We start from the raw sequence: 21,892 nt of genomic DNA, 5'->3' as shown, positions 1-21,892 counted from the left end.
AATCTTCGAATTTTTCTGAACTTTTTACAAATATAATTATTTCATATTCGATTTAATGAAAATTGATGAATTAAGAAAAAGTTTATTCTATTCAATTGATCTTTTCTATTTAGAAATTATTTAACTTAGTAAAGTTTTGTGATTTTATGAGCAAGAAGAATAATTTTTTTTTAGGGAACAGTTCTTACTTATTTAACTTGGTAAAGCTTTGTGATTTTGTAAGTACGAAGAATTAGCTCTTACTTCAAAAAGATCTATATTTTATACATTTCGATGTTTCTACACTTATCAGCTATGTAGCACAAACATAGATAGACTTGGACACAGCAAAACAATATTATTTAAAAAAAAATTATGTTAAATTTGAAGTTTAGAATCCAATAATTTAAAATTTCTTATGTTCAATATGAAGTTTCGAGTCTATTAAGTCGAAATTCCAACATTTTTCCGAAGGGACAAGCATTAATTAAATGAAGTTTCACATAGCTTATCAATATGATATGCAGCCTAGCTTAGCTTATCCACAACACATGCATAACTTTGTAAATGAATGCGCTCATAGAGCAAAGCCAAAAAGATATCATATAGAACTCTTTATCTCCAACAGAGCCGCAAAAAAACGTTAAATAATGTATTGGCAACCCTAAGGTTAGCCTAATGCACACAACCAATCTAATCATTCTAACAACCAATCTAACAAAAAGAAAATTACAACATTAAAAATGTCCTGACATTATTTGGTAAATCTAACAGCTAACCAGATGATATTACATTGTTCAAATGATGACCAAGCCGAAATAAAGGGGTTCGAACCTAATATCCATAGTTTGTACCATAGACTGAGCCATAACCTCCAGCATGACCTGGATTGGACGCAGGGGACGTATATACAGAACTGTGAGCAGCATAAGGATTATATCCTTGGTCTGCAGAGCCAACTGCAGGGGTTGGGGTTGGAGCTGGTGCTCCAGCTTCAGCCATGAAATTCTGTAAAATACATGGGCATTATCAGAAAGCAAGTAATAATGAAGTAATGTTAACATCAACACTTGAGATTGAAGGTTATATATATACCTGTATCAGCTGCTGAGCAGTTTGGACCTGTGCAGCAGATCCACTGATTTCAACTGTCATCTCTCCAGGAGCACCTCTAGATTCTTGTATAGTAACAGTTGCCCCACTAGCACGACGAATATAGCTTATATTTGCACCAGCTGTCCCGATAACAGCATCAGCAAAAGATAATTGAATTTGCATCTGCTGTGTAATCTGCAAAAACCACAAAACCCATCATTATGTTTTGTTCAAAAGTATAATAGGAAATGATATATAATTTGGTTTTATGAAAATATTAAAGTCGATAAGGGCACTAAACCCTATAAACTTGCTTTGTCAGCGAAAAAGCAGCACTACATTTTCCACATCATTTCATCAAGTAAGGTTCCCAGTTAAGCAAGGAAAAGGAGAGAAAGCTGAATAAAAAACAACCTGCGTGATCATTGATGGCGCTGCTTGAGTATTTGATGGTCCATGGCCACCCATGGGAGCTTCTCTTCCATAGGCAGATATGCCTTGATGAGGTTGTTTTTCCATAGGAGGCGGCAACTCAGCAGGAGGATAGTAGTTCTCAACTTGCCGCGGCGGTGGCATATATTGATTACCATAACCGTGACCTCCACCTGCATTTGGAGGAATACCTTGTGGTGGACCCCATGATTGATGAGGTGGTATGTGCTCCATCTGCGGAGGATGAGGCATTTGCATCTGCAAAAGCAAGATTATTAAATCAGTATCCCAACTGAGGTAGCGTGCCAAAGAAGTCCAAATAGTATCATCACACTTTCATTAAGAAGCTGCTTACCTGCATTTCAAATAATGGGATTATACTCCGATCAACTAAAAACTTCCTCAGATGAGATGCAATTAGCTCTATTGCTTTGTGCACACCAGCTGCATCCCCCAGAACTTCTACAACTCTATCATCTTGGAGAGCAAAAACTGGAAGATCTTCTGCAACAATTTTACAGATAAAAAGTCACAAAGCATTTACACAAAAAAAGTTCAAATTTGTACGAGATAAGGACAAGTCAAAAAACTAATTTCTATATCACCGGGATCTGGAAAACAAAATCAAAATGGAAGGCAATTAGAATAAAGACAATGAATATGATGATTTTGATATGTTAGGACCAAACTAAGTAACACATGGCTCTAGAATTAACAGATGAAGCAACCAGTTACATGACAAGGCAAGGGCCAGGTGGAAACATGGACAATATCCATCAAACTGTTCTCAATTTTACAAAATTAATAACCAGTGTTTGGACAGAAGAAGCAAAGGGATGAAGCCTAAGCAGATAAGTACCCAGCGGATATACTTTGAAATAAGAAGAATGAAAAAGACAAAAAGTGTTTATGGGAAAACCTGATCCAAGAACTCTAACTACACAACTAGATGCTTCCTGGATGGATTTGACTGTTCCTCCTTGTTTACCAATCAAACTTCCTGCTTGTGAGGCTGGTACTAATAGCCTGGTTGAAACCTTGGTTCCTGCGCCTGAGGGAACATAAGGAGAATCACCATCCAACCCATCAACAATGCGTTTGTGGACTCTCAAAAGGCCATCCATTGAAGGTGGAAGAGCAGAATCAGGTTCTTCCTTGCCGGATACCATGACCTTTAAAAAAATAAAAAATAACATCAGTAATAAGAACTGCTGAGGTAATTATATGATTGAAAAGTTGACTTGGTTGAGGACTTGAGTTGGCAAATCTGAGTGATAGTAACAAAAGGCCAAAAGAAAAAAAAGAAAATTTTAACAGAGTTGATGGTTAGTCATTCATCAGTAGCTTATTACATTTCAGACAATAATTATTATGAGTTTATAGGTTTTGTCATCTTAACATACTTATTTATCAACTCCACCACATCATTAAATTTGGAATCTTGCCACTAAAAAGGAATACAATAGACTACAAGTTTTTAGTATTTAGTGTGTAAAGTTAGTTATTTACTTTCAGATGCTTTAATACTTGACTTTTGTAAGCATATTGATAATTATTTAGGCAGCACTTAGGTGCTTACAGCTTTTTCAGTGTGCTTTAATGCTATTGATTAGAGGCTAAGTATATGGTTTTACAATCTGCGTCAAGACATCAACCATCCAGTTTCTGAAGTTACCAGAGGAATGCAGAACTTCTTGATTCAGTGGTTCGTACAAGGTGTCAGTTTATTCAAATGACATTTCACCACCTTGTAAGCTCAATGTGGACCCCTGCAATCTGGATCTTTGGGTCTTCAAATTTGGGGTACTAAATGATGATTGATTCCTTTAAAATTTGCGGACAGAACCTGCACAGACTCATTTTTGTTATTGCAATAAAAGGAATCTATCATTTTCTGGATTTCTCTTGATTAGGTTCCTCTTTCTCTTCTGTCCATTTATGAATTTCAATAAATGATTCTTTGATGGTATATTAATTTTCCAACATATGTTAACTCTCCAAGAATGACCTCTTCGCTAAGATCCCATACTTAATAAGCAACAGACTGCAGAACTATACTTTTAACTGTACAGACCATTTACACAACTCTACACCTAAGATACTTAAATAACTTTCAATTACACATTATCTGGCCAGCCACCAAGAATCTCAAGGTCAAATGAGAAACATTGGAATATAATATCTGACAACGATATACATTATTCTATTTTTTGAGATAAAAGTATTATAGCTTTTTATTAGATTGATCTTTCTTGCTATTATGTTATAAGCTTATAGCTTTAATTATTAAATTTGTGATTTCTTTTACTCCCATGTTTCATACTAGTGAAAGTTAGCATATCTATATTTTAATTAGAAGTTATCTTTATATCTGAGCACATTTTGCGGTCATACTTTATTATTCTTATTACTTGGTTTTTCTTTATAGTTAAGAAGATTAAGTCTATCTACAAGTTTATTACGTCAAACGAATGACACGTTCCAATCATAATGCAGGCAGTTTACACCATTAAAAAACCCCTAAAAATCAATAATTCTCACTTAAAATGAACAAGGAAAAGAGCCAAATTTGTAGAAGTGGCAAGCTCACAGCTTCAATCACACAAATTATAAAGACAGGAACTTTGAAATCTTAAAAATAGCTTAGTAAACCCCAGAAAAACATTTTGCAAAGGCTACAAATTTAAGTGCATACTTCCAACAAAGAGAGAGCAAACAAAAGAACAAAATAAACAAACAAAAGATAGAAAGATGCCTGAATGCTGATATATTAGAAAGTTGACATCAACAAATGCTCTCCCACCAGCCTATCTCTAGCTATATACTAAAATGTATAAATGAAGAAACTACAAACAAACTTACAGCTCTTTCTGTTGTCCCTTGAGGTCCGTCGAGTATCTTAATGCGCGCTCTTGTTTCCTCGACTATTTTTTTAATAAACTCCCCTTTGCGTCCAATTATACTACCGACTTTTTGTGCAGGGACCAGCATCCGGAATACACTCTCCCCAGGCCATCCAGGCCACTTTTTTTCAACAGCTCCAGCAACTGTATCTGCATCATTTCCTTTTTGGGAAGCCTGATAATTTTCAGCCAATTGATCTGCCGCATGGTCAATGTCATGCTCTACAGCATGATCTATATTCTGCTCCATACCATGTTCCACACTCTGATCAATATCATCATCCACATTATGTTCTACAACTAAACCCTGATCGATAGCATGATCCAGGCCTTCATCGACAGTATGCTCCACGCCCTGATCAATAAGATCATCTACACCATGATCAACGGCATGATCCATACTATGGTCTACTGCATGATCCACACCATGGTCTGCAGTATGATTCAATACATGATCTACAGCCTCATCCAAGCCATCATCTATATCATGATCCACGTCATTATTTTCCACTTGATCCACACCATGCTCAATAATGCTTTGGTTGACTTCTTCCATGAGTGCTGTACTGCACAGAACAGAAACATAACAATAAGAAACTCTCTCAGTGCAATATTAACGAAAAGAAATGAAATGATAAAATAAACTAATTCTCCACACAGTTCTCACTTTAATTTTAGTGTTAAAAAAATTCACTCAAAACAAGAAACTTTACCATTTACTTTTTACATAATTATAAGCAGTCAATCAGCAAACAAAATGGACTGAACTGAAAGTCATGTAAAATTTAAAATCCTTCATGTAACACAGAAGGAAAGAGGCTCATAAAAGTGTCAGGCCTCTATCCTTAGCATGCAGATACAGAAGTTGCACTTGAGGTTCCGCATATGGCCAATAATAACGATATAATAGATAATGAAAAAATTCATTCGTCCAAATAAAACGAATTAAGCAAAGATTTTGGCATAAACAACAAATGAATTCACTAAGAAGGCATCCCTACTTCTGCATCCTTTTTATTTCAATCTCGACATATACAACACGACTTTAAGAAAACACATTTAACTCAGTGACAAAACAACATATTATATTTATTTTAAATAATATATGCCCATAAATTACAACATGATTAAGCATAAGAAATCCAATACTCGTAAAGCACATCATTATTAACAAACCCTAAAATTACCATTCCCTCAGCAAACTCAAAAAAAACTACGATTTTTTAAATAAAAAACAAACATAAAATTAAAATTAGAGAAACCCCCATGAACGGGTCAAAGCTAAAAACACTAAATCACCACTAAAACAAGTATGACAAGCAGCTGATAAAATTTCATAAAACAAAAATAAACAAAACCCTAACAAAAACAACTGTTCATGGAAAGAAAATTAGATTAAATTAACTTACAAGGAATGAAATTAAGGAGGAGAATTGAAGGTGGTGCGAAAAAGATTTGAAAGATAAAGAGGTTTCGAGGGTTTATAGGGCTACAACGATTGCGGATGAGTTTAACAAGTGATAAAATATTAGGGGGTGGTGTTCACTGTTTTTTGTTTTGTGGCCCTTATGAAACCTTTATTTGCATGGAGGTCCTTTTGTTTTGTGTGGATTTGTTTCTGGCTAATGGACCTAGCAAACCCTACATTTTTAAGTTGGGCTCTTCTAAAGAAAAAAGAGAAAATTACACCATTTACCAAAAAAATGAAAATAATTACAAAAATATATGTTGACTTTTTTTATTTACAAAAATATTAATAATATTTACAAAAATACAAAAAAATAAAAAATAATATCAAACATACGGTGTATATTGTGGGTATAATGTTAGTATACTAATAAACTAACATTATATCAACATTGTACCAAAATTATACCAACATTATACATACTGAGATTTTATTAATATTAAATAAAAATTTACCAAAATTACATCAAATCGTATACTGAAAATTAAATTAATAATATACCAAAATTATACCATCAGTATACCAAGAGTATACAAATTTTCTAGTTCATTACCAACTATAGTGAAAAATACACATAAAAAAAATACATGTTATCAACTAGAAAATATATATAAAAATTTATAATCAATATATCAAAAATATACTGAAATTATACCAATAATAAACCAAATATTATTTTTAAATTATCTGATTTATAGTTTTAATATTTCAAAATTATACCATAATTATACCGACATTATACAAATCGTACTTTTGTAATTAATTTTCATTTTTTGATACTTTTGTAATTAACTTTAAATCAGTCGTATTTTTGTAAATAAAAAAAGTTTACAGGTACTTTTGTAAATATTTTTAAAATTTTAGGTACTTTTGTCATCGTCCCAAGAAAAAAGGACTTAAGTAGCAATGTGTCCCTTCAACTTGTAATTAATGGGCAATTAACACATAAATTAACTTTATTAGCAAATCAATACACGAATTTGGTAATTATAAACAATTAGCCCATTTTGGCAAATTAACTTACAAATTAAATGGACAAATTGTCAATTTAAGAGACAATTAACTTACAAATTAAGGTGGCAAATTGCCCATAATCACCAAGTTCGTGTATTGATTTGTTCACAAAGTTAATTTATGTGTTAATTGCCTATTACTTACAAATTGAGGGGGCATATTGGCACTTAAATTGAAGAAAAAGTATTTAAATACAGTTAACCTTCTAATAATTATTAGACATAATGGATTAAAAATTTATTAATTATTAGAATTATTAATTTATTAAATATTATATAGGACGTAATATTGAAGATGGTTTCCTAAAATTTATTAATTATTATAATTATTAATTTCTTGAGTATTAATTATTAGAGGGTCTATTGTACCACCGTACGTAGTATAATTTTAATTATATTTCTAATACATTATAATAAAAAAATTGATTCTAAGTGTGATATTTACGTTATTAAATTCATCTAATTTTCTCTATCATTTGACAATTGTTTCAATAGCGTATTTGATTTTTTTTCAATACCGTATTATTATTTGAATTTATGGGGAAGAACGATTTTTTTATTTACAACATTAAATGCAGTAAAGGATTAAATTGACAATTTTTTTAAGTAAAAAAGGGTCAATTTGATATTGAAGGTTGAATTGGAGTTTAAATATATGAATTTGGGAGTAATAGACAAAATTGTAAGAGCATCTCCAATGGTAATCTTTATTTTAAAGAGCATATTTATTAAAATAAAGAGTATCTTTAATATAAAGAGTAATATATTTAGTTTTACTTCAATAGACTCTCTAATATTGACTCTTTGCTTTATTTTATTTTTTTATAAAAATATTAAAAAATAAAAAATATTAATAATATTACTTTATTTATTCAGTTTTTAAATGTGAAAATTTAAAATAATACATTTTAAATAAAAAATAACCAACTTATTTTAAAATTTGAAATTTAGAGTGAAAATGGCTCTCCATATGTAGAGAATCATTTTCACTCTCTATTATAAATTTGCGTTTTAGAGAGTTCATTGGACTTTAATTTATTGACAAAACTCTTTAAATTAGAGAGTTTATCAATTTTAAAGAGGCCATTGGAGATGCTCTAAAGTTACGTGTAATTGAAGAGAGACTATAATGTGGATGGTTTTTTGGTAATTAGATCATTATTTAAATTAAAGTTTTATACATGTACAAAGCAAAAAAAAGAGAAAAAAACAAAAATATTCCAAAATAAATCAAATATTACACAAATAGCCAAAACCCAATTTCTTTACATTCATGACAAAATAAGGAGAAAGTTTACATTTTATAGCCAACCACTAAATAGTAGACACATGGCACACTTAAAAGTAAAAGAAAAGTCAAGAAAAACATGTTAAACAGCTGTCAACAGCTGTAAAAACGCGTCAAAACGCGTCAGTAACGCGTCTGACACGCGTGTCAGAAATGTGCGCCAGTCACGCGTCGGCGCGTGTCAGTGTGTCAGAATTACTTAAACATGTATCATTTATGTATCTATTATGTATCATTGATGTATCTGAACATATTTGCAACTCAATTTCAGTTTTTACGATTTTATTTGGTTAATTAATCAACAAATTTCACTAATTAGGCAATTGTACTAAATTTTTATTATTGGATGAATCTGTTTCAGGTCTCCAAGAACCCAAAAACTTGGATTAGTTGAGAATGTGGTTTTGTCAAAATGGATTCTTTAAATAGAGATAGAAAACTTTTTTTATTGAAAATAATGTATCGGTGATGTATCTACAATGTATCAGTCTCTTCAAAATTTAATCGTTGAAAATAATTATTATGGGTTGGAGACTGATTCGAGAAGTTATAATAAATAGTGTATTTATGATGTATCAACAATGTATCAATGTTGTATATATATAATGTATCGTTGATGTATGTAATAACATATACATAAAAACTGAAACAACTTAAATTTTAGTTAGAGATAGCTAAAAGTTTAAAACAAATCAAGCAATATATAGTTGATAAGAGCATATGATTTTATAAATTATAACCTATGATGTATCTATAAAATTTATTTTATTAAAATAATCAAAAAAATAAAAATATGTATTTACGATGTATTAATTGTGTATCTATGATGTATCAGCAATTTATCTACCATGTATCAGTGGTGTATATACGATATATCATTTATGTATCCAATATGTATATACAAAATAAACTGAACAAATAATTATATAATGCCTTCATTAAATTTATCATTAGTTGAAGTTAATCTTACACATACGAGTTTATATCAGAAATGTAAATATTTACAAAACAAACTAAATCTCAGAACTAATCCAGATACATCTCAAAAACAAATCATGTACATTTTAAAAATATTACAGATACATCTAAAAAACAGTAGAGATACATCTTAGAACTAACTCAGCTACATTTTTCGGAAAGCTACATTCTTCCGAATAAAGATGGTAGTCTAAACTTCTTGTAAAAAATATTGACGAAACCATCCATCTACAAAACAGAAAAGAAAAATCATTGAACAAAAAAAGAGTAATGAACATCATATAATACATACGAAAATATAAAAATAATACATTTCAGATACATCTATTAAACAGATAAGATACATCTGAAAAACAGTATACATGTGACTCATAATTTCTAAAAAAACATAACATTCTACGATTCCACTTAGATCATCACATGTCACAAATGATCTATTTTTTATATGTTTTTGACACATTATTAATACATGATACATTTCAGATACATAAATAATACATATTACAAACAACTTTATAATTCATATACCAGTGCTAAGTATCACTCTTTTATGCTAAAGTGAATCACATTATGGAGTTGAATTGATACATATGAATCCAACTATATATGTACACAATATTGATATATCAACGATACACCATTTAGCAGAAAAACAAATATTAGCAAAAACTTTGTTACAATTTTCATTATGAAATTAGAATTTTCGTCAACATATAATTGTACCTAAATGAACCAAAAATTGAAAAGCAAACTCCTTTCATAAAATTCATCGCACCCATCATATCATTAACCCAAAAAAACCCGTCTAACAATATAGAAAAATCTACATACATTGTCACTTACCCTTAACCATCAAAATTGCCTTAGCCACTGCCTGCACCGGAGAAAAAGACATTCACCATGAAAAGAAATACAATAGTTATTACCCTGATCCCTAAATTACCCTTCACCGGAGAAATAAACAAAATGTTTGGAATCCCTGAAGAACTGTTTTTGGCACCAAATTTCGACAGATTCTCCAAGTTTTCGATTCAATACCATAGATATAGGAGATTATGCATGAATCCGCAGTCATTTCTTCCGCCAAAGCATCTAATAGAGCCCTCTGATGAACAGCTCTGGATCGTAATACTTTACCTCTGTTTCAACAGCAAAATTGTAGAAATAGATAGAGGAAAAAGCAACCGATGAAAGGAAACAAGAAATAATAGAAAAAAGTAAAAAGTGAGAAGAATTAAGAATGAAGAAATATGTACACGTGTTTGTTGAAGGAGAAGATGATAGTTAATGAAATAAATACAACAAATGAGTCATTAACTGTAAACCAAAAAGTGACAGAAAATGTAAAAAATTTAGCAAGTGGCCATTAGAGAAAACAAACACCGGTTTTATAATAAGTGTGTAATTTTCTCCAAAAAAAAATACAATTACTTTTTTTAAATTATTAGAGAGGAGAGCACTGATAGAAAAATTGAATCTACAATCTTAACAGAATGCTTACTAGTATGTATACCATTTTGCGTATAGATACATATAATCGAATTTGCTTAAACTATAGGAAGAAATAAAAAAAATAGGGAAGAATTGCTAAAAATTGATTAAATTGACAATTCTAATTAGATTAATTTATAATATTTAACCACAAATTGAAGTGATTTACGCTCAAGTTTAATTAGCATTTGCATCAATTGTTGGAATTTTTTAATTCCGATATGGACTTCCGTAGTGTGGGCTTTGTTAATGGGCCAGTGTTTTAATAAGTCCGTGTGATCAAATAAAAAGGGACTGGGCTTTAATTTGTGTGTGGAGGATAAAGTGCGGGCTGGAGTTAACGGGCTTTGATGGGAGCCCGTTCAACTCCTTAAGTAGTATAAATAGCTAGGTCCCTTCCTTAATCTCATAAGAAACATAAAGTATAGAGAATAGGGTCATCTCTTGATTGAGATCATAAGGAAGAAGATCATAGCTTCAGATCAAGATGGCGTCTAGGGATCAAGAACTCGAAGTTTCCAAATCAGGTTCCGTTTCTTGATCTCGTATTCAATTCAATTGTTTATGTGTTTTAAGTAATGCGTATATCGATCTGGCTAACATTTGGTATCGGAGCTGGGATGCGTGTTATTAAAACCGTTTTGATTTTCATTAAGTTAAGAAAATTGAAGAATTGAATTGAATATATTTAAATTCAAATTCATTGAATTTATTGTTAATTAATCTATTTTCTTTAGCACATAAATTTGTTAGATTAATTAAATGAAGATTTGGGTGGAATTGGATTATATCTGGTTGAGTTTTTATCAAGTTTTGGCTTAAAATGGTTTCTGCAAGTTTTTTGTTTCTTGGGGTACGGTGCAAGCTGCACCGCTTGAGCAGGAAGAAGACGCGCGTGTCCAACACGCGTGTGAAGGATAAGAGCGTGTGTTGACCACGCGCGCGTGGTGCACACGCATTCGGTGGGAATTTTCTGGAATTGGATAATTGTCTAGTTTAGTCCCTGAAGTTTTGGACTTTTACTAAATTTTCTATAAACTTTATTTTGTTATATTTAAGTCCTGGATTTGGACAATTATCCAGATTAGTTCCTGGTATTTTGGTTTTTTACCAAATTTCTCATGAAGTTTATTTTTTTCCAATTTAGTATAGAAAAACTTGCAGTTTAGTCCAAATTTAAAACTTTTAATCCAAATTCATCCTAATTTGACTATTAAGTCAAAATAATTAAAGTTTATGACAATTAAAGAGATATATTGGTATCTCATTAATTTATATATGCATGGGGCATAAAATTGTCATTATAAAGGAGAATTTTTTAATTCTCATATAGTAAAATCAACAATGTAACTTAAGAATTATGATTTTAGAACAATAAAGGCCCCATGTTCATGAGGATTAAAATCATAATAAATAAATAAATTTTTATAGAACAATATAAAGGGTATCTCGATGTAGTAATTTATTTCAAATTTGGTGGAAAATTGTAGTCACCAAAGTGGCCTATTTTTCCTAGATTTTTAATAAATTAAAGGTCCTACATGGTTTTAGAGATGTCTTAAATTAAATATATAATATTCTGCCCAAAGGTGTTTATTATATGTTAGATTTAAGATGATATATATAGTATGATTGAAAATGAAGTTGTCTAAGTGGTTTATTCACCCAAAGGTGGTAAATTTACGAAAATTGCTAAATTTTCAGATCCACTCTATATATGGAAATTTTTTATTGCATGCTGTGTATTCTGCCCAAAGGTGTTTATATAGTGATGCGTTAAAATTTTCCGGATTATGCTCTTTTGTGGCTTGGAGCATTTAATTGTTCTAAATTGTGCTAAAAATAAAGTGTTACATTGTTTATTTTTTCAGTCACCTTTTCGGTCAACAACAATACTGTCACGATTGTAATGTTGAATGGTTCTAACTTCAAAACTTGGAAGAGAGACATTGAGCTGGCTATGGAATTAGCAGATATTGATATTGCATTGAAAGTTCCTAAGCCTGATGAGCTCACTAATGCTAGTTCTGATGTGGATAAGGAAATCTATACGACCTGGTATAAGACAAATCGCATGTGCTATTTGACTATAAAGAGGTCGATTCCGGAACATTTGCTGAGTGGTCTTCCTGACACCACTATTGCAAAGAATTTCCTAGAAGCTGTATCCTCGAGATACAAAGTGTCAATCAATGCTGAAATAGGTACTTTTCTGAAGAAATTATATTCCATGAAGTATACTGGTGTTGGAAGTATTAGGGAGTACATCCTAACGATGGTTCACATTCAAAATAAGTTGAAAAATCTAGACATTGTTCTTCCTGATGCTTGTATAGTTCATCAAGCATTGAACACTCTACCACATGAGTTTGGAACGCTTATAACCACTTATAATTCTCGGGAGGTTCCATGGAATGTCAATGATTTCATTTCCATATGTGTTGCTGAGGAAGAAAAAATAAAGGCAGAGCGTAACAATACAGCTCTTTTTGTCTCTCAGGGTCAATACAAAAGGAAAGGTAAGAAATCTAAGACTTTTGCTCCTAAAGAAACCGGTCAGTCTAGTGCTGTGGGTAGTTCTAAAGGTGTCCTTAAGAAAGAATTAACATGCTTCTTTTGTAAGAAGAAAGGTCATAAGAAAGCTGACTGCCTTAAATTTAAAGTTTGGTTAGAAAAACGCAAGCATACAAGTAACTCTTTGGCTCTTGTATTATGTGAATCCAATTTTATCGATATCACATCAGGTTCTTGGTGGTTAGATAGTGGAGCAACTAAACATGTTGTTTTCACATTACAGGGGTTCACAAACAAGAGGAAACCAAATAAGGATGAGTTAGCGCTTGTGGTTGGCAACAACGCCAAAGTGGATGTAGAGTTTGTTGGAGACGTTTCTTTGAAACTAGGCTCCGGTTTTGAACTCATTTTGAAAGATGTTTTGTATGTACCGTCTTTTAGACGGAACTTAATATCAGTTTCTATACTAGACGAACTTGGCTACTCTTTTGAGATAAGATCTGGTTGTATAAATATCTCTTATAACTCAAAAGTAGTATGTCGTTGTGTTTTGTCATATGGTTTGTATAGACTCTGTTATGATTCAGATAACATCTGTACCACTTTGTGTAATGTTGAAAATGTTGTTGCTAAAAGGCCCTTATCTAAAGATAAATCGTCCATGTTATGGCATAAAAGACTTGGCCATATTTCTAGGGATAGGGTTCAAAGGCTGATTAAAGTTGATATTCTGCCTACCCTTGACTTCAGTGACCTAGAAACATGTGTTGATTGTTGTAGGGGAAAATTAACCAAAATAAAGAAAAAAGGATCTATTCGTAGCTTGGACCTTTTGGAGTTGATTCATACAGACATTAGTGGACCTTATTCACCCACAATATGCAATAATAAGTATTTCATTACTTTCATTGATGATTTTTCCCGATATGGATATCTGTATTTGATTAAAGAAAAGTCTGAAGCTCTTAATAAATTTAAGATCTTTAAGACTGAAGTCGAAAAACAGCTGGGAAAAGTTATCAAGATTGTTAGGTCTGACCGGGGTGGTGAGTTTTATGGTAAACATGGTGTTAATGGTCAAATAAAAGGACCATTTGCCAGGTTTTTGGAAGAATGTGGAATAGTAACTCAGTTTACTATGCCAGGTAGCCCTGAACAGAATGGTGTAGCCGAAAGGCGAAATCGCACCCTTAAAGATATGATTAGGTGCATGATGTCTAGAACTAATCTTCCGGATTACTTATGGGGCGAGGCTATTAAGACTGCAGTTTATATTCTTAATAGAGTCCCTAGTAAGTCCGTGATTAAAACTCCTTTTGAATTGTGGACTGGACGGAAACCTAGTTTAAATCACTTCCGAGTATGGGGATGTCCTTCAGAAGTACGTCTTTATAATCCCACTGAAATTAAATTGCAATCAAGGTCCACTCGTTGCTATTTCATAGGGTATTCAGACTTCTCTAAAGGCTACAAGTTTTATTGTAGAGAGGGAGGTTCTAGAATTGTGGAATCACCGACAGCTAAGTTTTTGGAATTTGATGTGGCTGATGATTTAAACAATCCTGAAACCATATATAAAGAAAAGCAGCCTGAGGTTATTCATATACCTATACCCAAAGATGTTGATATTACTCCTGTTGTTGATCCAGTAGTGGAAGAGCACATTCATGAACCAGTGCCTCAAGTAACTCCACCAACACAGGATATAGTTCCGCTGCGTAAATCAACTAGGGCAAGACGGTCTGCTATTCCTCCGGATTATGTGGTTTATCTAGGTGAACAGGATTATGATATTGGCCATTTAATTGATCCATTAACTTATGAAGAGGCTGTTTCTAGTCCTCAGTCTGATTTATGGAGAAATGCAATGAAGGATGAAATGCAATCTATGTGTGATAATGACGTTTGGGAACTTGTTGAGTTACCTGAAGGCTGTAAACCCGTTTGTTGTAAATGGGTTTATAAGACCAAAAAGGACTCCAAAGGAAAAATAGAGAGGTTTAAGGCAAGGTTGGTTGCTAAGGGATTCACTCAGAGGGAAGGAATTGATTTTAATGAAACTTTTTCTCCTGTATCTTCTAAAGATACATTTAGAGTGATCATGGCAATAGTAGCTCATTTTGATTTAGAGCTACATCAGATGGATGTCAAAACCGCGTTCCTAAATGGAGATCTTGATGAAGAGGTCTATATGGTACAACCTACAGGTTTTCATAAGGTTGATCAAGCCCATCTTGTTTGTAGACTTAAAAAGTCTATTTATGGCTTGAAACAAGCTTCCCGTCAATGGTACCTAAAATTTGATTGCGTAATCTCTAATTTGGGCTTTATTGAAAGCAAAGTTGATAGATGCATATATACCAAGATCAGTGGGAGTAAATTTATTTATCTCATTTTGTATGTAGATGATATTTTGCTTGCATGTAATGACCTGGACATGTTGCATGAGGTAAAGCAACTTTTGTCAAGTCATTTTGATATGAAAGATCTTGGGGAAGAATCATATGTCCTTGGAATTAAAATTCATAGAAATAGATCTCAAAACTTCTTAGGTCTCTCTCAGGAAGCATACATTGATCGCATATTAAAAAGATTTAATATGCATAACTGTAAGTCTTGGGATGTGCCTATTGCTAAAGGTGATAAATTGAGCTTGGCACAGTGTCCTAAGAATGAAGGTGAGAGAGAATCTGTGAAAGCAATACCATATGCTAGTGCAGTTGGAAGCTTAATGTATGCACAAGTCTGCACTAGACCGGATATTGCATTTGCAGTTGGTGTTCTGGGACGATTTCAATCTAATCCTGGAAAGGATCACTGGACTGCTGCTAAGAGAGTTTTGAGATATCTTCAAGGGACAAGAGATTACATGTTAACTTATAGAAAAACTGAACATCTAGAACTGGTGGGATTCACAGATTCAGATTTTGCTGGTTGTTCAGATGATAGAAAATCCACATCAGGTTATATTTATAAACTAGCAGGTGGGGCTGTCTCGTGGAAAAGTGTCAAACAGACATTAGTGTCTTCTTCCACTATGCAAGCCGAGTTTATAGCATGCTATGGAGCAGCTATACAAGGAACTTGGTTAAAGAATCTTATTATGGAGTTTTCCGTTGTTGACTCCATATATAGACCTATCCAGTTGTACTGTGATAATTTGCCGGCTGTATTATTTGCGAAGAATAATAAGAATATCACAGGGTCTAAGCATATGGAAATAAAGTATTTGACACTGAAAGAACTGGTTAAGAAAGGTGACGTGATTGTAGAACATATCGGCACCGATGACATGATAGCTGATCCTTTAACTAAGGGACTTCGACCTAATGTTTTTCAAAAACATGTTGCTAGCATGGGGTTGTCGAAGTTTTCTGATACTTTAGTTTAGTGGGAGGCTAATGTTGTTCTACTTATGTTGTTTATTGTATGTTAGTACAATGTTGTTTTTGTACGTGGGTACAATGTTGTATGTTTGTGCATTGGTACAAATTTAGTTGAATGTTTGCTATTATGTATGAAATGTTGATTTCTTTGCAAACATTGTTGAAATGACATGTCATTATTGAAAGTCTTAAGACACGTATCATCTTAAGCAAAGGCTTGGGGCATAAAATGAAAGCCTTAATTGTATGTCTTGTGATACATAAAGATCTCGAGATTTAAAGAATTTAAGACATACAGACTTTTTATAAGTCATAAAGGATGATTTCTGATGCGTACTTGTGTTGCATGAAGTAAGAAATCATGGTGACCGATAAGATAAACAATGCATTCAGAATTTGATCATAAAGTGAGCATTGTTATATCTTACCGTACTACCACACTTAAAGTCCTATTAGAGCTGGGTAAATACTAGAACTATTTTGAAAAGATATTTTGATATTAAAATATTTTTAAATATCTAAAAATATTTTATACCATTAACATCGCCCAAGTGGGAGAATGTTGGAATTTTTTAATTCCGATATGGACTTCCGTAGTGTGGGCTTTGTTAATGGGCCAGTGTTTTATTAAGTCCGTGTGATCAAATAAAGAGGGACTGGGCTTTAATTTGTGTGTGGAGGATAAAGTGCGGGCTGGAGTTAACGGGCTTTGATGGGAGCCCGTTCAACTCCTTAAGTAGTATAAATAGCTAGGTCCCTTCCTTAATCTCATAAGAAGTATTCTCTGGTTTTCTTATAAAGTCTTAAAGAAACATAAAGTATAGAGAATAGGGTCATCTCTTGATTGAGATCATAAGGAAGAAGATCATAGCTTCAGATCAAGATGGCGTCTAGGGATCAAGAACTCGAAGTTTCCAAATCAGGTTCCGTTTCTTGATCTCGTATTCAATTCAATTGTTTATGTGTTTTAAGTAATGCGTATATCGATCTGGCTAACATCAATAACTATAACTCAAATTATATAAGCGTTACACAACAAACTGCTAGATCATGAGTTAAATTCTCGTACAAGCACTTCCCCTTTCCATTTATATAGAAGAAAAAAACGCATTTGCGTGTGAATGTGTGTAAATAATAAGATATCTGGAGCTTCAGCTTGATATATTGATTATTCGACACCACTTATAATATGAGAGATACCAAGTATATTTTAGCGTCAAACGATTATTAAATCAGTAATTAATATAATTAGTGGCAGGACTATTAGAAAACATAATAACATAATGAAACAATTAAGAACAAATAATATTATCACAAAAAAATAGTGATTGATAATGAGAAAACTGGGTACAGACAAAATGATAATTGCAGATTTGGATTTAAAGATAGAAAAAAAGTTTTAGTTCATATCAACCCAACAAAAATCAATCATTCTGAAAGATAATAAATTACAAAAATGAATAGAATTAGGCACATACATATGTGCAGTACCCCTAATTAATTATAAACTGTATATATTAATTGAAGATACAAAAATTAGAAATATGTGGACAGACATAGAACTACAAAAATATCACACCAATTGCTCATTCTTTGTCTTTGGTTTCTGGTTCTGCCTCGGTGGTTGTTGTTGTTGTCGTTGTCGGATTTGCAGCTTCCATCAAACTGTCAAATTTCTCAGACTTTCCCAGTACTATCTCGATCTATAATTCAAAAACATAAATTTTAATCAATAATCACAAATTTGCATTATAAAAAATGTAAACTTGAATATAAATATATACCTTCGCCTTTTGAACTAATCTTCCTTTGTTTTCATCTTTCATGCCTACTGTGGATGTCAAGACTTCTGTGTTTTCAACGAGAAAATTTAATTGTAAGAAAATTTAATCGTGGATAAAGAAATAAGCAAAAGATATATAAAAAAGAGTAAAATTAATCGCTTGAATTGTATAAGAATATACAATTTCCAAGAAAAAATAACGTTCTATCAAAATAATTATTTATTTTAAGATATGGTCGGAGTTAAATTAAGAATAATATTAACAATGGGAAATCGGAGCATATACTCTTCTCAGTAGCTAATCCGTTGTTCTTCAAAATCTCAGCAATTGTGACAACGGTTGTGATTGCTGCATTCAATTGAACATTAAATCTTATTATTAACACACATTTTGTACACTAAAAATAATTTAAAAAAATCATAATGAAAATGATTAGAAAATGAATGCATGAAAAAAAAAAACATACCCATCCCCAAAGCAGAAAGCTCAACCTCATTATGTTGTTGTATATACCTCTATAACCATCAAATAAACACATTATATTGAAGAACTCAAACCAAAAACAATCAAGAAAAATTTCTTAAATGAAAATAAAACTAAACCTTAGCAAGATTGACATAAAAGAAAAGCGGTTTCTTGGTATTAGAAACTTGAATTCTGTTCTTCTTTTGTAATGCATGTCCATTGTTCTCGGCCGTGACGACGACCACCGCGGCGGCCGCGATCACGTCATTATCAGCTGCAATTGTTTCTGCAATATTATTATTAGGTTCAGGTGCTAGTTCTTGTGCTTGTGCCTGTTCTTCTTCGTGTGTGGGGGTTGGCGACGGTGCCGGCGTTGGTGCAACTGTTTCAACAGCCATTTTTTCCGTTATGTTTTGGTAATCTGAGTAAAGATTAGAAGAAGATAATGGTGAAATGTTTTGAGATATAGAGCGGGAAATTTGGGGTGATGAAAAGAGGAGCGTTCGTGAAAGTAGAGGAGACCGTTAATGGGGGTTTTATAAAGTGGCGCGACTTATGGTTCGGTTCCTTATTTAGAATTCTTACACGTGGTGCCTTTTTAGAGGTTGTTGACATGGTAAAGAGATTTAAACGGGTTTCTCTTTCATTAATTATTAAATGACGGATTCGTCCCCTTGCTTAATCTTCAGAAATATTCCTTGGGCTTTTTGGGCTAAAATGGTTGTGGATTCAGCAAGGTTTTTGGAGTTTTGAGGCCCAGGCTAAATGGGGCTGGTTTATTGGGTTGTGAACATTAAGAAACTGCTAATGTGCTTTAGATCAAGTATCTTACACTGTTCACTGTCCCAAAAAAAATTAGAACCGGCTCTCAACCGCTCCAAAAGCGGTTTCGGACCGGTTTGAAACTAGCGGGTTCGGATTTACAACTCTAGTTTAGGGCCTCTTTTTGGTTTTGGATCGGTTAAGGCCTGGTTCAGGATTTGAATGGTTTAGGGCTATGTTTGACCATGCTGATTTGGGACCGGTTTAAACCAGTTCATGATTTGAATATTTCAGATTAAATTTAACCATGCTGGTTGCAGATCGATTTACAAATCAATACAGTCCATGCTCACCTCTAACTAGCTCTTGCATTCAATTGTTACTATATTTTTTTTCAAGTATTATTTGAAAAACCAAACTTGTACGGCTCACGGATTTTAATGCAACCAGTTGAGCTGAAATTTAAAAAGAATACTAGACATAATTATCTGGTTTATAGTCCAATTGGCGCTTCAACTAGTTTACTTTTGATTACGCCGATGATTTAATATTGCTATTCCAGTTCAACATGGTTCGACCCAGTTGGACCGAACATTTATATTTTGGGTTATTTAGGCTAAACAGTTGGTTGAATTGGGGTTCAGTCGGTTGAACCAGCTGGTCATGTCCTTTAATCAATGAATTTAAGAACTGGGGAGTAGGATTGTGCATTCGAATATAAACACTAAGTTAAAATTACATGGTTTTAAAATTAAATTAAACTGAATATATAAAAATATGACACTTTTAAATTGAATCAAATTAAATACTTTGTTCAACTTTATTATTTCAATTTTTCGACTCGATTTACACTAACATTTAATCAAATTGTTTGTATTGATAAAACCTAATTTTTTTATAATGTTAAATTAAGCTGAACTAGAGTTATGTTATGATTTAATTTTTAAGTTTAGTTGGATTTTAGCAGTACCCATGTTGAAAAGTTTCGAGTTACAATTTGAATCGAAAGAAGGGGAAAAATCTAAAGGATATAGCATATAATCGTCTTTCTAATCATCAATCATTGATTTCAATTATTCTGCTCTCTACATCCCAAATTGATAGACAATTAGAATAAACAAGAGTTTTAAGAAATTTAGATTCTTTATATAAAATGAGTTAATATATAAAAAATATTAAATTTGTTTTTATTTAATATAGTGGTAACGAAAATATGTAATGCATATATAAGTGATGTAGTGAAAAGTGATATGGTCCCAAATAAAGCATATTAACGAGAGATCAATTTATAGAGGCTAAGTTTTTGGGTTTGAATTGGCTTCTCTTTTTGTGAACAAATTGGACGGCTTCAATGGAAGATCACACGTGAGGAAAATAAATGTCGGTGAATGAAGTAGCCAAAATCTATACACGCCATTGCCTTTTACTACTACAGGAATTTGGTTTGTTAATGAAAATAGGGCTTTGTACATAAATGCTTGATTTTAGCTTGTTCTTTTTAAAAACACTCTCCTATTAAAAAGTTAGCACATTTACTCCTTTTTTGATTGAAAGATAGCAAATATACCTTTTCTCTAATAACAAAGGGCTTTCTCCATAAATGTTTGAATAAGTGTATCATATATATTCGCTGCACCTAATTTTTTAGCACTTATATGCTTTTGTCATATTTGAATTGGCAAATGTAGTCCATTAATATTTATTCTTGGTACTGTTAAAGACTTGAATTTTTTTGTATTCCCAAAACTTCACCAATAAAAACTACAAAGATAATTTATAATTTTCTTTTAACCTTTATAATATTCATACGTCTTTATATGTTTAGACTCTTTCTTGTTTATAACTTAAAAAAATATACTCAAACATTATTTAATCAAAGAAATTGTAAATTTTTAGTCATGTTATAAAATAAACTATCTTTTTTTATCTCTTTAAATTTTTTATTAAAGTAAAAATAACATAAAAGTCATTTAATTATTATTTGGGCTTCTTTTATAAATACCCTTTTCTGAGAAGCTATTAGCTTTTATACGCTACAGATTAAACACTTGCACATATACGCCTTTTCATAAAATATGTATTCATATATACGCTTTTTCATCAACCCCTGCTATATTAACTTTTCTTTTCTATAAAACTAATATTTGCAGTTGCCAAAAAAATTAAACTTTAGAAAAGCTGGACAAAATGGTGACCACCTCTAAATTCTATTGTTCTAATATATTCTTTCAAAAATATTATTTCTACTTTTAACTAATTTTTTATTAAAAGATAAAAAAAATATGAGAACGTCCCGATTGTAATAATTTATCTAATGATTGATACAATAACTTT

At 32.1% G+C, this 21,892-nt stretch overlaps 2 protein-coding genes across 3 annotated transcripts; both read right to left on the bottom strand.

Annotated features, from left to right (window-relative positions):
* Nucleotides 1-559: 559 nt before the first annotated feature.
* Nucleotides 560-5,954, bottom strand: LOC126673499 (flowering locus K homology domain). 2 transcript variants are annotated; one of them, XM_050367667.2, is made up of 7 exons: nt 5,819-5,954; nt 4,369-4,970; nt 2,426-2,678; nt 1,862-2,010; nt 1,489-1,764; nt 1,075-1,269; nt 560-987 (listed from the first exon to the last, which is right to left on the bottom strand). In XM_050367667.2, exons 2-7 carry the CDS (start codon nt 4,963-4,965, stop codon nt 814-816), a joined length of 1,644 nt encoding a protein of 547 aa, XP_050223624.1. In that variant the 5' UTR covers nt 4,966-4,970; nt 5,819-5,954; the 3' UTR covers nt 560-813. The 2 variants fall into 2 exon arrangements, with proteins under 2 accessions (XP_050223624.1, XP_050223623.1); XM_050367666.2 differs by having other exon boundaries at nt 4,369-4,975; nt 5,819-5,953.
* An 11,979-nt stretch (nt 5,955-17,933) lies between these two features.
* LOC126674346 (uncharacterized protein At2g34160) lies at nt 17,934-19,311 on the bottom strand. The gene is made up of 5 exons (XM_050368782.2): nt 18,934-19,311; nt 18,798-18,846; nt 18,617-18,679; nt 18,332-18,396; nt 17,934-18,250 (listed from the first exon to the last, which is right to left on the bottom strand). The coding sequence occupies exons 1-5, from the start codon at nt 19,192-19,194 to the stop codon at nt 18,134-18,136; spliced, it is 555 nt and encodes a 184-aa protein (XP_050224739.1). The 5' UTR covers nt 19,195-19,311; the 3' UTR covers nt 17,934-18,133.
* Nucleotides 19,312-21,892: the final 2,581 nt, after the last annotated feature.

Source organism: Mercurialis annua, linkage group LG3 (genome assembly GCF_937616625.2).
Source record: "Mercurialis annua linkage group LG3, ddMerAnnu1.2, whole genome shotgun sequence".
Lineage (NCBI taxonomy): Eukaryota > Viridiplantae > Streptophyta > Magnoliopsida > Malpighiales > Euphorbiaceae > Mercurialis > Mercurialis annua.
Note: the sequence above shows the minus strand (reverse complement) of the source record. Positions and strands in the feature narration are given on the sequence as shown.